Source organism: Populus alba, chromosome 7, assembly GCF_005239225.2.
Source record: "Populus alba chromosome 7, ASM523922v2, whole genome shotgun sequence".
NCBI lineage: Eukaryota > Viridiplantae > Streptophyta > Magnoliopsida > Malpighiales > Salicaceae > Populus > Populus alba.
This window is the reverse complement of record NC_133290.1, coordinates 12,160,815-12,176,943: the sequence shown is the minus strand read 5'-3', so window position 1 is coordinate 12,176,943 and position 16,129 is coordinate 12,160,815. Positions and strand designations below refer to the sequence as shown.

The 16,129-nt window shown below is 28.4% G+C and overlaps 1 protein-coding gene across 2 annotated transcripts; it reads right to left on the bottom strand.

Annotated features, from left to right (window-relative positions):
- Positions 1-1,322: 1,322 nt before the first annotated feature.
- Positions 1,323-6,519, bottom strand: LOC118043574 (uncharacterized). 2 transcript variants are annotated; one of them, XM_035051590.2, is made up of 8 exons: positions 5,762-6,518; positions 4,150-4,676; positions 3,951-4,023; positions 3,433-3,510; positions 3,295-3,358; positions 2,327-2,414; positions 1,883-1,967; positions 1,323-1,679 (listed from the first exon to the last, which is right to left on the bottom strand). In XM_035051590.2, exons 1-8 carry the CDS (start codon positions 5,888-5,890, stop codon positions 1,596-1,598), a joined length of 1,128 nt encoding a protein of 375 aa, XP_034907481.1. In that variant the 5' UTR covers positions 5,891-6,518; the 3' UTR covers positions 1,323-1,595. The 2 variants fall into 2 exon arrangements, 1 of the variants encoding a protein (XP_034907481.1); XR_004686665.2 differs by having other exon boundaries at positions 1,663-1,679; positions 2,295-2,414; positions 5,762-6,519.
- Positions 6,520-16,129: the final 9,610 nt, after the last annotated feature.

Here is a 16,129-nt window from a genome sequence, read left to right as displayed (position 1 = left end):
TTATCTTTTTTATATTTTGGATGTTTTGATGCATGCCATATATTTTATTGATTTATATTTTTCAATAAGTGAATTGTTAATTTTTTTATGATATTTCATGCTATTTTGCTGGTTCGATTATGGTTTTTGTTTTTCTTAATTATGCTTTCTAAGATTAACACCATAGTTATTTGGTCAATTTTGTTCACACATATGTTATTGTTCGCATGTACAAAAATTTAGTACAATGAATAATTACAGTTTATGAAATTTTATTTAAAAAAATTGAGTTTTATTTGGATCGTTTGTGATCCTTCCAATACTTCATGTGAACTTACTTGGTAAAAGTATTACTAATATGATTTTTGTATACAATACAATTTATAAGTGAAATAATAAAAACTGAATCCCAAGAAAAGAAATTAATGTTAATTTTTATCTTGCATAGTTTAATTATTTTTATTTTTTAAGTAGTTTTATTACAAGTTTTATTTTTTGTTTATTGTGAAGTCAAAATACTTATTTATTATTATTATTATTATTATTATTATTATTTTATATATATATATATATATATATCTTCTACTCTTTCTATTTAAGACTTGATTGTGAGAAGCAAACAAAAAATTCATTATTAATAACAACAAGAATTTTATTACTTATAAGCGCTTCAACTAATAAATACTCCTTTTATTTTAATTTAAACATATATATTTTTTATTACTAGTTAATATCAATTGCAAGTTTATTTAATTTAATTAATATACATGCTAAAATTCTGTTTATTATATTTATTTTAAAAATATTTGTCATGAATTATGTTTTTGCATTCTTATAATATTAAGCATGTATAAACTATAAGTTAGCTAGAAAGAGAATGAATGTTGATTTTTATTATCTTACATAGTTTAATTATTTTTATTTATTAAGTTTTTTTATTACAAGTTTTTTTTTTCTTATTATGGATTCGATATTTATTTATAAATATTATTAGTTATTTTTTTTTTTATAGATTATATCATATCTTCTACTTGAGACTTAATTGTAAAAAGCAAACAAAAAATTTATTAATAATAACAAAAATTTCTTTACTTTTACACACTTCAACTAATAATTACTTTTTTATTTTAATTCAAACATATATATTTTTCATTACTAGTTAATATGCAAGTTTAATTATTTATTTATTACACGCTCAAATTCTTTTTATTATATTTATATTAAATGTGCTTTCCATGAATTATGCTTTCCATGAATTATGCGTTTCATGATTATAATTTTAATCATATATAAACTCTTAAGTTTTTGTTAAACATCTTTTATTTAACATACATTTGTGATGATAAACTAAAATATCTCCCTAATCAAATATATTTACAAACTTTGATCTACAATTAGCAGTGCCATATGTGTTCTTCTATGTTGTATTATCAGTCATTACTGTCAAATCCAGCAGACATTAAAAACCTGGATAGAGAAAACGTTAAAAAGCACTCTTGGTTTAAAGATTGAACATCTGTGTACAAAGGTTGATGGCATTCAGCATCATTCAGTAGTGTCAAACAAACCACTTGATCCACGTCATCATGAATGAGCTCTGTCCCATTCTTGAACGTTCAAAACCGACAAATCCCAGGAGACTCAGTTCTGCTTAAAGCAAGTATTTCCTCATACTTTGAACCATATACAAAGCCCCACAACTGCAATATGGAAGGAGAAAATGCGACTTCTGTCAGTTATTTTGTAACCATCCCAAAAGGAATTTGACACTGTCGAGCTGATGAACCACAGGAAATGGCTTGCTTTGTGTGTGTGTGTGTGTGTGTGTGAGAGAGAGAGAGAGAGAGAGAGAGGGATAGAGAGAGAGAGAGAGGAGAGAGAAGGGTAGAGGCTCCATGCATACCTCAACTTCCTTAACTTCAAAGTCTTCTGTGTGTGCAAGACAAGGGTTCCCATAGGTTTCCGAGACCGAACTTGATCCATTTAATCTTTGCATTGAACAGAAAAAAAAAAAATAGATCCATTATATAATCACGTCGTGTAAAGGTAGTGTCTCAAAACAAAAGGGACAAATTTAAAAGAAACAGAAATAAACAAAATATGTTTGGTTAAAAAGACAAAAAAAGATGTAAAAATAATTTTCTTGGAAAGTTTTGAAGCGATTCTTTGTCCCTTTAAAACAGGAAGAGGGGACATGTCTCCCTTATCCCCGCAGCCTCCGTCTTTTCTATCCTAAAATAATAACTAAACACTATCTAAATTTTATTCTAGGAAACAGACATAATTCACATCACACATAGTTGCAGAATAAATACATATATAACATGAAGTAAAGGTTGGTGCTCACAGATCACTGTCCATGTAGAGTGCAAAGCGGCCACCTCCACCAATTGCAAGAAAGTCAGTGGAGCACAAAGTGAAATAACGATTAGCACCTGCTTTAACATTGCTGTTAGTGCACAGATAGATTTAGCAAAAACAGAAATAGGTTTTGAATAGATGATAAACTGAAGTCCGGTAGACTTCTGAGACAACACCTTTCTGGGATGGCCATGCATGTGCATATGTACCCTCATGTTGTAGGCTTTTTCATTCTTCAACTAAGTTTCCACTCTCCGTTTCAGAAATTTATTTGAGTTCCTATCTAACTGTAGTTTTCTTGGCATCATGCAATTCGACTTATCTTGTGATTGACATACATGGTTCAAACATAAGTTTCCAAAAATTCTATCTTCAGGAGTTTTAAGAGAGATACTGAGAACAAAATTTGGGAAGAAAAATAGTTTTAACATGTTGGATGTCCTTGTATTGAAGGACCAGTAAATTTTATGTTGCAAGTAATAAGTTCAGTGTTCTCATGGCCATGAAGATCTAACAAGTTAAGAGTAAGAGATATGTAGCATTTGCTTGCAGCAGTACGCTGTGATTGCTTCATCTAAAAGTTAATTAACATGAAATGCACTATACGTAATGCAGTTTTTGTCCTCAAAGTTGCAAATTCTGTAAAGCAAAATTTATTTAGCAAGACAAAAAGCACCAGCAGAATAAGAAATTATTTTTCATTTAACATGTATAAGCTTCTTTCAAACCAATTTTATTGTAATTCCTGCAAACAATATCAGTTTGATGAACATTTTTTTACCCATTCCCACATGACATATTTGCATGCTGATGCTAGAACAACATCCATAAGGTATGCAAGTGCATGCAAGGAATAATGTTTTGGCACGCCAGCAAAAAAATCCAGATGTTTCCAATAGTAAGACAGTTAATTAGAATAAAGAGTTTTCACCTATAAATCTGAGAAGGAAATACCTGTAGGACGGAATATAACAGGATGACCAGGTTTATTTGTGAAAACAAATGTACTATTCGTTCCCTGTTCAAACTTCATGGTCAACACAACGCATAAAAGAAAGTGATTTCTATATGAATTAATAAGTTTGTATCTACCTGATATTTCTTGTTGGTTGGCCTTAGCGGAGCTTCAACCAAGCCACCAAATACTGCCCCCTTGCGATCTCCAACAACCTGAAAGAAAATTAGCATGGTAAGACATTTGGAGCAACTCCAGTTCAAAAGCCCATACGCATGGTTTATGACTAATGCGCAAAGCTCGTAATCAATGGAACAGATCCAGCAATTCAACTTTGGACTAAACAATACAGATTCACCAAATCCTCTTGGATACTGCACTCACAGGAGAGGTTTCCTGTGGGAAAGTTCGTCTCATCAACTTTTTTCAGTTATTTCACAATAAGAATTATGAGCAAGGTAACAGTACAATATAATTACTCCCATATGTGATCAATTTGTAATGATTCATATACATGCATGTGTGTGGGGTTTTTTTTTTTGGTGGGGGGGGAGGGGGGCGCAGCTTTCCACTTGCAAAATAACCTTCAGGAGACAAATCTAAATTAAATAAATACAAAAAGTATTGTCCTTAGCCAAAAGTAAATTAGCATTACCAGCAAGCTATGTCCAGACCAAAGCATGCTTCTTCTATACAAGGTTGAAAGAGATATCCCGTGCCTCCATGTACTACAAAGAACTCCATGGAAAGAGAAAGTCAAGGAAAGACTGCCATTTATTACCTAGCTATCAATCACATGAATATATATATATTTTTTAAAATCAATTGTATATTTAAAATCTGTAATCCTGTACCTGTAGAGCAATAACCATTTCCTCCCTTGAACAAGTGCTGGAAGGGAAACATAAAGGGTGCTTCTTTCTTTCTCTGAAAGAAGCAATGAAGGTTCAGATATGTCTGGAAGATCTCCCAAAGCAACAGGCTCTTTCATGTTCTGCTTCGGCATACTCTTCACCTCAAGTCCACCAAAATCATCATTCTCGTCAACATTTTTCAAGTCTGAATTGCCCTTGATTTCTTGGCTCCGATATCCACCAATTCTTGTAGCTTGGTAAACAGCTCTTAGAGTTTGTTTGCCCCTTGAAAATAACCCCTTTTTTGTGCCAGTCTCTTTTGCTACATTCTCTGATAGTTGGTCACCCATTTGTGCTGAATGATCATTTCGCTCATCCAATTTTGGATTATTTCCAGACTCTGAGGACGATAACAAAGAGTATAAGAATGCAGTAAACGAAGAAGTATCAGGCTCCTCAACTAAGTGCCCTGTATCCTCTTCAGTAACGAACTCTAGCTGACTCCTTTTTGACTCACTGACATCTTCCTGTCAAAACAATAAGTGAGTAATTACAACTTCAGCAAACTTTTGAGATTCCAAACATAACATTGCTATGTTATCAGATACCTGTTCGGATAAGACTTGAAGAGTGTCAGCTATCCATCATCAGGTTCATTTTAGTCATGATTTGTGACATCAGTTGCATTTTAATTTTCAATGAAGTTCCTTTTTTGCTATGTTATCAATTACTTGTTCGCTATTCCAAACATAACATTGCTATGTTATCAAATGCTTGTTCGGATAAGACTTAAAGAGTGTCCGTTATGCATCATCAGGTTCATTTCTGTCGTGGTTTCTAACATCAGTCACATTTTAATTTTCAATGAAGTTCCTTTTTTGTTTTGTCAACTAATAAAACACAAGAAGAAACAGACACTGATTCCCCTAAATCCCATAAGAAACCACAGTAGAGAAACACATTGAAGTTTCACGATCAAGATTCTAGCTAAAAATAGTCCAATCACAGTAATTCTTGGAAATATCAATCCAGCCCAATAGGAAAATGATTACAACATAGATAACCTTGAAGAGTCTCGAACTTAACATTGTTATATTAAGCTGCTGAACACAGTAAAAAAAACACCAACATCTACTTGGATAAGATTATCACTACCATGGAGCTCATTTCAGTCTTGATTTATAGCATTTGGATCATTTTTCATTTTAATTTCCAATGAAGTTCCTTTCCTCTTTTGTTTACAAAAAAGGCAAGAAGAAAACAGACAGTTAATTTCATAAACCTATTAAGTCAACCCCAATGATCAAATGCATTGAGCTTTCCATGATCAAAATTCTAGCGAAAAATATCCTAGTTACATTCATTCTTGAAAATTAATAACCAATGAACAGAACTCACAAAAAGAAGAAAAGAAAACAGATTTATAAGATCAAATACCAAAGTCCCAATAACAAAAACAAATTAAAATCTTCCTACCCATCATAAAATTAGAAGTGGGTATTCATCCAATTATCCAGAAAAAGGCAACATGATGATAAAGTCTCAACCTTTAACCCCAAAACATGAAAAGAAAAGAAAAAACATCGAGAGAGAGAGAGAGAGATGGACTTACAGGAGGAGGATGAGGAAGAGGAGTGGGATGCTTGGAGGGTTTATCAGAGATAGGATTAAGGATGACAGTGGTGAGATCAGACACAAAGTGGACTGCTTTGCTCCTTAACGACTTTTGTTGCTTTCCCATGCTCCCTTTTTCTTTAAAACAATAAAAATTGGTAGAACGGATTTCTTTTCCACAAAAAAAAACAGACTAAAAACTACACAAATAGTATACTAAAAGAGATTATGTTTGCAGATATCTTTCCTTTCATATTCCCATGGCCATGGCATCCCAGTTCTTGTTTCCTTTCTGGGTTCAGCAACAGATACGCTCATAGATAAAAGCCTTGTTTTCTGCTTTTCGATACCTAGAGGTAGGTTGAAGGAGGGGAAGAAGGGTTCTATTCTACCGACCGGAGGAGGGGAGAAGAGTATGTTCAAAGTCTTGTCTTCGGATTTTCTAGCTAAAAAAATGATGATGCAACAACACCCCTGATTTGAGACCCTCGTATTTCACTTTTTAACCTCTATATATATTTTTATATAAAAATCTTAAGGAAACAGTAAACAAAAAGACTCCATGACCCAACGTATAAGGTGCTGGTCTACGTTCGATCCCAGTCATTTATGGATTTTTTAATTTTATTTTACAAAATGAATAGCTCATACCAAATCCTTGAAGGAGTATATAGAGTTTTAATCAATCGTGTTGAAGCTTTTGCCAGAAGGACCGAGTTGTTCTTTGTACAGAGGCTAGAAAAGAGACTTTACCGGGCGACTCCGCTATCCACATCCGTGCTTGACGACAAATTCAGAATCACTGATTTGCCAGGCCAATGACTTTTTTTTTTTATTCAACAAGAAAGAAGAGGGGAAATATTTATTCATGTCAAGTTGTATCTTTCTTCAAGTACAAAAATATATAAATTTTGTTTTAAAGTTTTTCCAGGAAGCAGGAGCAATGGGTCCCCTAAATAATTTTAATCCAATTTTTAAACTTTTGTGTTGAAATTACTAGGCTAATAATTTTTATCATTTAAATTTTATGCTGAGATGAGATTGGTTATTTCTAGATTTAACTCATTTAAATTTAAATTTTCATGTATCATTATCTTTTGATCTTTACAAACTTATTATATAAAATTAAAAAATTCCATTATCTTTGTATTATGAGTAATGTAAAAAGAGAACAACGGAGATAGCTTATTTTTTTTACCCTGGTTTTTTTTAATATATTTTCAAAAATATAGAATTTTTCTAAAATATATTTTCCTTGAAATTCAGTCAATTTTCATTATTTTTATTAATATTTTATTTTATTTTAATAAAAAATAAATTAAAGAATAAAAAAAGATTAGAGAGCCAATAGCAAGCAAATAAGGGACCTAGTAATAAAAAAATAAATAGGAGAATCAAATAAAATTTAAAAAATTATATTTGATTTTCCATGTTGAATTATACTTGGTTATGGCTATTTAATCATGTCTAAAGGATAAAAATAAAAAAATAAGTTGGTCACCAACTAATTTTATAATTACTAAAAACTCTAACTAGCTTTGAAAAAATTTTAGATAAAAGACTTCTTATATTAAATAAAAGACAAAAATCACCATAAAATATCCAACCTAAAATAAATTACATTATTGTTGGTAGCCTCACCTGCCACTGTCAGGTATACGACTCGAAACGACCACCAGATTAGTCGGGGCAACCCGAGTACTAGAGGCTGGCAACCTAAAAAAAATATTTCATCTAAACTAAATACATGTATTTATTAAAGATAAAAATCTCTAGGAAAGTTTTAACTTGACAACTAAACCCAATTCTCACTTTTTTTTTTATGCAAGTATAAAATAATAACTAACAGAGACATGGGTTTTGATTAAATTTTTTAAATTATTTAATTTATATTAACCCATTTAAATTTAATTATTTTACCAAACTAAACTACCATAAATAACTATAAATATGTTAATAAATCATGAAACTCTAAGTGGTGTAACTTAACTGGTCAGGTTCTAGATGTACTCTCTAGAAGTCACTAATTCGAGTTTTATAAACCTCATAGCTACTAAAAGCTTACATGGTCGTTAAATTTAGAGTTCATGGAATTAATCGAGGTACATGCGAACTAGCTCAGACACCCATATTAATAAAATAAAATAATGAATATATTGTGAATTTATCTAAAACAATATCTATATTAATACATGTTTATAATTCAAAAATTCACGAAACAAATCACAAAATTATTCGATCAACAAATATACCATATGTTGGATTAAAATTGCCAATAACGATTCGTCAGGATTAGATCAGATGAGAAGAAAAGTCCTGGAAAATAGAAAGAAACAGCCCCAGCATGATGTGTTGTTGCTCACGCAAAAGTTGACATGTCTTCTTTCAAAGCTCCATTCCATGCTTCATTAGCCCAAGGAGGCGCGTGGACCACCATGCATTGTGCAAGACTCCCTCTTCTTTCTTTTGGCATGGAAGGTGGCGACCACCTCCCACTATGGTAAGAGATCCGATACCGAAAAATGGTTGTTGTTGGATAAATTGGACTCCTGTGTTTTTTTACTTCTTCCTTGTACTAATTTCGCTTGTTTATTTTACAAGTGTATCTCTTTTCAATCTCCATGCATATCCTCTTTCTTTCTTTCTTTTTTTCTTTTTTTTCTCATCCTCTATTTAACTATTTGGACCCTACAAAAGGGGAAAAACTAAAGTAGAAAAAAAAACGTTAAGCAATTATATTGTCAAATTCTTAAAACAGATTCTTAATTAATTAAATTTCCTCTTTTACACACACTTTCAATAATTTTTTAATTTTACTTGAACCTTCTATTTATTTATTGTTTCTCTTTTACATAATCTTTTATTATTATTTTTTAGTCTCTTTTTTTCTTTTTTTCTTCTTATTTCACTCATTAAACTCTTTTTTATTATCATCGTGATAAGAATTAAATGAAATATTAAAAATTAAATTGAAGCAAAAATATAATTTTTAAAAACACATGGAAAAATCAAGGATAAAAAAATAAATTATGATAATTGTCCTCTTTTTATAATACTTACAAGACAAAGTCATTAAAATTTTTATTTTCTTTTAACTTTGTATAGTTAGTTTGTAAAGAAAAAAAATAAAACTATTAAACATGTGTAGACTCATTTTTTTCAGACCTAGACACGCTTGGTCTTTTTGTTAAATGACCCTTACCAGATTTTTTTTTTAATTTTAGAATAAAATTCTTGATTTGATTAAACATTTATCTAAGAAATTATCCAATTATACCATAGTTTTAAAGAAGAATAGAGATTTTTATGGTAATTTTAACCGTTATTTTATGAATAATTATGCATTAACCTAATATTCAAAGTTTTTTTTTTTCAAAAAAAAACTAAGTCATTGAAATTCAATGAGAAACAAATATCTATTTTATTTTTTATTGTGAAATTTTATATATTTTTCTTAAAAAATAATTCTCAAATATTTTTTCATACAAATGCATAAAAATAGTCTATTCATGATTTTTTTTAATTTTTTTATTGTAACTTACTTTCACGATCATAATAAGTTCTATTTTGAAAATAATGTTTTTAATAATAAAAAAACATGTTTTTTTAAAGAATAAATAAATACATGCATAAAGAAAAAGAGTTTTTAATTAAATAGATATATTTTTCCTCTTTAATCAAAATCATTGGAACTCTTAAGAATTTCTGTAATTGGTATTACTTTTTATTCAATAAACCATGTCCTTAATAAAAAAAAAAATATAATTGCCAACATAAAAAAATACATGAATAATAAAAATAATATTGACTAAGAAAATATATTTTTTCATCTTAGTTTTTCTAACAAATATTTATTTTAATTATCATATAATTAAATAAAAAAAAATTTAAAAGGTGCCGTGAGCTATTAGACACTATAACTAATAAAACTTTGGTCATCATAACAAGTGTGTTTTTCTCTATGTCTATAAATCTTCTAAAGGTAGTATACATAAGCTATATAACAGTGAAGACAACATCTATTCTTATTAGAAATCATCAATTTCACATTAAATTCTTTTTTGAAAAAAAAAAAAAAAAAAACACAGGATATCATGAATTAGCTTTCACGTACCAAACAAGGTTTTTATAGTTTGAAACTAAGATTTGTTGGTAGGGGATTCAAACTTGAGACACGCAGGGAGTAAACCTCCAAGCCCCGAGTTAAATACCATTAAACCAACCCTTTGGGGTTAACAACTTAACATTGAGACCTTTAAACTATAAGGATTATAATGTAATACTTCTAAAACTATAATGGCTAGGTTAATCATGAAATGAGAGTTGAAATTATCAACCTAGACACCGGCCAAAGCCAATGCCTAGATGCTTATCAATACGTGGAAACCATTCAAACCAACCTTGGTATTTAAAGTTTGATTTACAGTTAATTGGTCAAAAGACCCTAACTTCTAGCTAAATTCAATTTAATCTCCAACCTTTTTCTTTTCTGATTTTAGACCCTCAAACTATCAGGAAAAAACAATTAACTACCTCCGTTGAAAACAGATGGTTATGATGACTCTATGGTCAATTTTTCTCACCTAATAGTTTGGGAAGTTAAGTTGGATTTTACCACAAGTTCGCTCTTTTTTTTTTTTGTTGACTAAAGAGCCTTTGTACATGGTTGACCATCATTTATATTTAAAGGAAAGCCCTTACAAGGTGCGCACATGGTTTGTAGCCCACCAGCCCAAGGCGTTACTATGGCCCATGTTGTTTCTGCTCCTTCTTATGGTCCAAATGGCTCAAATTGTTTTCAACTAACAACGTAAAAGCTTCAAACTTCGTTAGCCACAATGAGCCCATCACTAATAATACAAACTTAAGAAATTTCTAAAAATAATTCAAGACTCCAGCTTGCCAATAGAGTGCTTGTTTTTTCGTTACAATTTTTTAAATTATTTTTTATTTCAAAAAATATCAAATTAATGTATTTTAAATATTTTTGAATGATTTTAATATATTGATAAAAAATAATTTTTAAAAAAATATATAATGATGACTAAATTAATATAATGATTTTACAGATTGCATAAGCATTTTATAGGCTGTTTGGGTATTTGACCCACAAATAAAAAACAATAAACAAAACAAGAAAGTAATAAAGCGTTGGGTCAGTGGACGAAGCTATTAATTTGTGGGACAAATACTTTATGCCTCATTTTAGTCCCACTGACCCAGCGGTTACCAGTAGTTTTCATATGCTATTAATGATAAAGGGCAGCATTGAAAGTCTTCGGAAGCTACCAAGTTACGATTGAAAGATATTCAGTATATTTGTTTTTTTATTTTAAAAAAAATTTAATTTTTTTTTGTTTGAAATTAATATTTTTATATATATATATTTAGATCATTTTAATATGCTAATGTTAAAATTAATTTTTAAAAAATAAAAAATATATATTATTATAATAAATTTTTAAATAAAAAATATTTTAAAAAATAATCAGTACTATATTCTCAATCATGCTATTAATATTAGAGCTAGAGTGAAATATCTTAAATCTATGATGACTAAAAGTTATGCATGATTTACTTTGCTTCCCATTGAATAGTGAAGCAGCTGGCCAATGCTATAGGCTTAGATATTGGTTGATTATTTTTTAAAATTTATTTTTTATATTAATATATTAAAATAATTTAAAAATATTAAAAATTAATTTTTTAAAAGATAAATATTTAAAATTTTAAGCAAATAATATTTTGCCTGCTGCCAAACACATTTTTAATGTACACTGTATAATATATTTTCACGGAATCTTCTGTAATTTTTTAAATTTTAATTATTGGGTCTTGTAGGTGAATAATTAGCCATTTCAGCTTTTCATATTAAACCCGGCGTAGCTATTTTTTTAATTCGAGCAAAAATGTCCAACCACTTATGATAAGAAAAATTCACATTGGTTAGCTTTAGTTATTTCATAAATTTTTAGTCAAATAAATCTCTTATTCCAGAAATCATGCATGATCGTGCAGCTTCTTCTTCTTCTTCTTCTTCTTCTTCTTCTTCTTCTTCTTCTTCTTCTGCTTTCAGCGTAGGATATTTGTGAATTTTATTAGCGAGGGGGCGAGGGCGGATGGGGAGAGTCTTACATGAGAAAATAATTTTCTGAGATCGAGGAAATTCTAGCATATCTACAGGTGCGATGATGTTATAATATTGGTATCTACTAGATAGATGTTTGAATGATAATAATATTTTGAAAAGAGTAAGGAAAATCTTAGAGTTGAGTTGTTTATTTGAATGAGTTGGATAATTAAGCTTGTTAATTTAATAATATAACTATATATATAAAAAAAACATGTTTGTCATTGCTATGAAAATATATTCTCTAAATATTTTAACGATATTAAAAGGATAATAAAGTAAAAATTAAATAAAAATAAAATAATCTTATAAAAAAAATCAAAGCTCAATTACAAGTGAATTAAACATTGAAGAATGGACTAAAAAATCAATTTAAAGAATAAAAAAAAACTTAACTCAAGTCAACATGCTGAATTCGCAACTCGGTCATGAAACTAGAATAATCTATACAAAAAATTTGAATAAAACATTGGAAATCAACTCTCAAGCAAACTAAATAATGAAATTTGAAAAAAAAAAAATTGAGTCAACTCAGGTTAACTCAACTAATTCACAATCCAAGATATGAAATCGAGATAACACTATAAAAAGAAAAGCATAAGAAATTATAAAGTTCAATGTCTAATAACTTAATATCGAATGATGAAATTGAAAAAAATTAATTTTAAAAAAGATATCAAGATCAAATCACGCTAACGTTTGAAACTGAAATTACCCCATATAAGGCAAACACCGAAAAACCATGAAACAAAATTCACAATCATCCAAATATCAAGGGATGAAGTTGAGAAAAAATAAATCAAGAAAAGAGTTACAAAACTAAACAAATAGCAATTGATAGAATGAATATCAAATCTAGGATAAAAATAAAATAAATTAATAAGGGATTGGATTGAAAAATAAAATAAATCAAGAAAATAATATAAAAAAAAATACAATAAAAAAATAAGGATAAAATTAGATACAAAAATGAAATGAAATGAAATGACGATAAGCAAAATTAAAAAAGCATTAAAAACAAAACAAATAGCAATCACAAAATAAATAGCAATAAAAAAGGACCAAAATGAATACAAATATAAACTAACATGATACATTTAATTTTTGAAAAGGCATGCACAAAACCCAAAGCAATGAGAGAGAAAATGAGGATAAGAATAAAATTCACTAGAGCCCAGATGCTATTTAGGCAGTGTTCTTTGTTAATCCTTTTTGTATTTTACCATACATCCCATAATAAAAAAAATTACTGACAAAAATATTTTTTTAATATTTTTCGTTTTTATTTATTGATTTTCTTGTAGTAATCAGTGTTATATGAGATAAAAAAAAAAAATCAATTCCTACCAACCTATATTTAATTAAGCGATGTAAACTTCAATCATCTAATTATTAGCCTTATTTTTATTATTATTGTTGTTATCAGAATCACAATTTTTTTTAAAAAAAATTGTTACATCTTATATAAGATTTCTCTTATTTATAAAGTATTAACTTTATTTTATATTTTTTAAGTTCTAAACGCAAGTAAAGTTTGACTTTGATTTTTAATGATGTAATTGTTGAATTTATTTATTTTCCTTTGGTCATTGGCTTGAATAGCCTTAGGGTATTAAGGTTATTTTTCAAAATATTCATCAAGATTTCAATACTATCTTTAATATCTTTAAATATAAATATTCCAATCACAAAATTTTTTGTTTAAAATCTTTATAAGTTTAAGCATGCATGTTGAAATAAATAATAATTAAATCTAAAACAATATATTTTATATTATAATCCAATCAATTTATTCACCTTATGGAGAAAATCAAGTAGATGAAATTCAAATTTTTGAATAATTAAGAAATACAATTTAGTTTCATAACTATCTAGTTGTATTTCTATATATATATTTCAATGGATTAATTATAATTATACCTCATACCAATAAAGTTTCTCATTTTAAGATATCAGGATAACAAAATTTTGAGGGGTGAATATTGATCACATGGCACTCACAATTGCGAGCCCTGACCACCATGAAAGTTAAAAGTAAAACTTTGATTAGCAACATGTTGTTGGCTTAGTGGTTGTTGGGGCAGCTTTTTTTTTTAAATTTTGGTTCGAGTTTCAATGGAAGTGGGGCTGGAGAGTTTGTTCTTTTCCTGTCTTTATTGGGTCCTTTCTGTGTGTATGTCTGTCACTCCCGCGGTGTCTTACCTGCTTATTGAGCTTACAGGATGTTTAGTGGGTCGTGAGATTAGTTGTGGTGCACGCAAGCTGACCCGGACACTCACGTTAATAATAAAAAAAAAGAGTAAAACTTCGATTATTGAGCTTTTCAGTACATTTCGTACTGAATCAAACAGAGATTCAATTATTCCGTCTCCCTTAAATGAATTACGCTCCCTCGAAAGTTTTCAAAATGAGAAAAGTATTGTCACTTTTATATTTTCATCGGTGTTTGGCACTGGGATTTTAAACAATTTTAAATTTTTTTAATTTAAATTAATATATTTTTATGTTTATGATTTTAATATAATAATATAAAAATATTTTTTTAAAAAAAATATTATTTTAATATTTTTTAAAATAAAAAATATTTTAAATTTGTTTTTCTTCCAATTACATGGTAGGCTGGTAGCTTCAATATATATACTTTATTCAGTAATATTTTTTTGATATATTCTAACTTGTAACCAATGTAATAAATTAATAATTTTTTTAAATTTATAAAATAATATAATTATATAAAAAACATATAGATCCCCTTGACATATAAAATAATAATTTTTTATATATTAATATTATACACAGAACTCAATAAGAAGGATTTTATAAAATATAACTCCAATATTATTTGATTTGTCATAAAATTAACATCTCGTTGGATCTTATTTCTAACTATTTTTGTGCATTAAAAGGTCATAGTGTGTCTTTGTCCTACAAAAAAAAATTCAGAGTAAGACAAATTCTGGTATCATCTTGAACTTTATCTTTTTATTATTTTCAATATTACCTTCTAAATAATTTATTCTCTACCCAACAAATTTGAAATTGCCTCTATTTTTTCTCAAGCAATTCAAAACATACTCAATATTCATTATATCATAATATTTTAACTCTTTAATTAAAATAAATCATTTCATAAGAATTCACCTTCTACGTCAGTAGGGTGCATTAAGAGAATTTTAAAAATCTCTCTTTAGTGCACGTCCCAGATATAAATCTAAAAAATCAAGAAATAGAGTAAACTTTTTCAACTCAATCGCCTTGAACAATTATTAATTTTATTTCCTTCTTGAACAACGCCCGTCTTTGAACACATTTTCTATTTATTTTTTCTAACAATTTCTTTTTTTGTTTGGTTTTATTTTGAAAAATTAGTCAATAAAAAATCAATTTTTGGAAGGATAAATCTAGTTTTAAAAAACAAAAAACATTTTTCATGAAAATTAAATGGTGTACATATCATTTCTTTTATGTTTATAAAAGTACTTGAAATTATAAAATATCATTAAAAAAAGAATAAAATGTTAATGAGTCCATGAAATATAATATCAGGAAACTACATGGAAAGTGAAATTAGGGTTCTAATACAAGGAACTCACTTTCCATGAAGTTTCCTCCGAAAGGATGTTTGTTGTTCTTACACAATATTGTGATTGATTACGAGTGTAGTTGAGAAATTATTTGTTTAAGCAATAAGAGTTCAGCTGATGAAGGGACGACGACAATCTCGACTTGTTCATGTTGGAGGAAACTTTCTGCTAGTTGTTATGCTATCATATTATCATGAATATACTTTCTCTTATTGAATTTAATTTCTTCTTCAATAAATCATTTTCAATTCTTGTGGAATAATTTCTTTTGAGCCTAAAATGTTATAATAATATATTAAAACTATATGATGGTACATAAAAATCCACCAGCCAAAACAAAAATTTACCATAATCAATGGGAAGCATTTGTATATCAAACACCAAGTACTTACAACCACGAGGAATCTATAACATAAAAACTTGTTTTTCTATAAAATAATTTAGAAAATGAGTTTGATTAACATTTATAAATATCTCTCATCACAAAATAAAAAGTTAAATCAAGTCAAGTCATACAATTTTACACAACACCAGGAACCACAAGAAATTGAATAACAAAGTTAATAACCATAAACAATCACACAATAGCACCAATAATCATAAATAACCATATAACAATTTTATAAGCCACACGTCAATATTATATTACTTT

Excerpts from the sequence above, each read along its gene's own strand:
- LOC118043574 (XM_035051590.2), bottom strand. The coding sequence starts at position 5,890 with ATGGGAAAGCAACAAAAGTCGTTAAGGAGCAAAGCAGTCCACTTTGTG. Across the intron at positions 3,511-3,950 it reads GGTCTGGACATAGCTTGCTG|GTTGTTGGAGATCGCAAGGG; the intron begins GTAATGCTAATT and ends ATTTTCTTTCAG. Across the intron at positions 2,415-3,294 it reads TGTTATATTCCGTCCTACAG|GTGCTAATCGTTATTTCACT; the intron begins GTATTTCCTTCT and ends ATGTTAAAGCAG.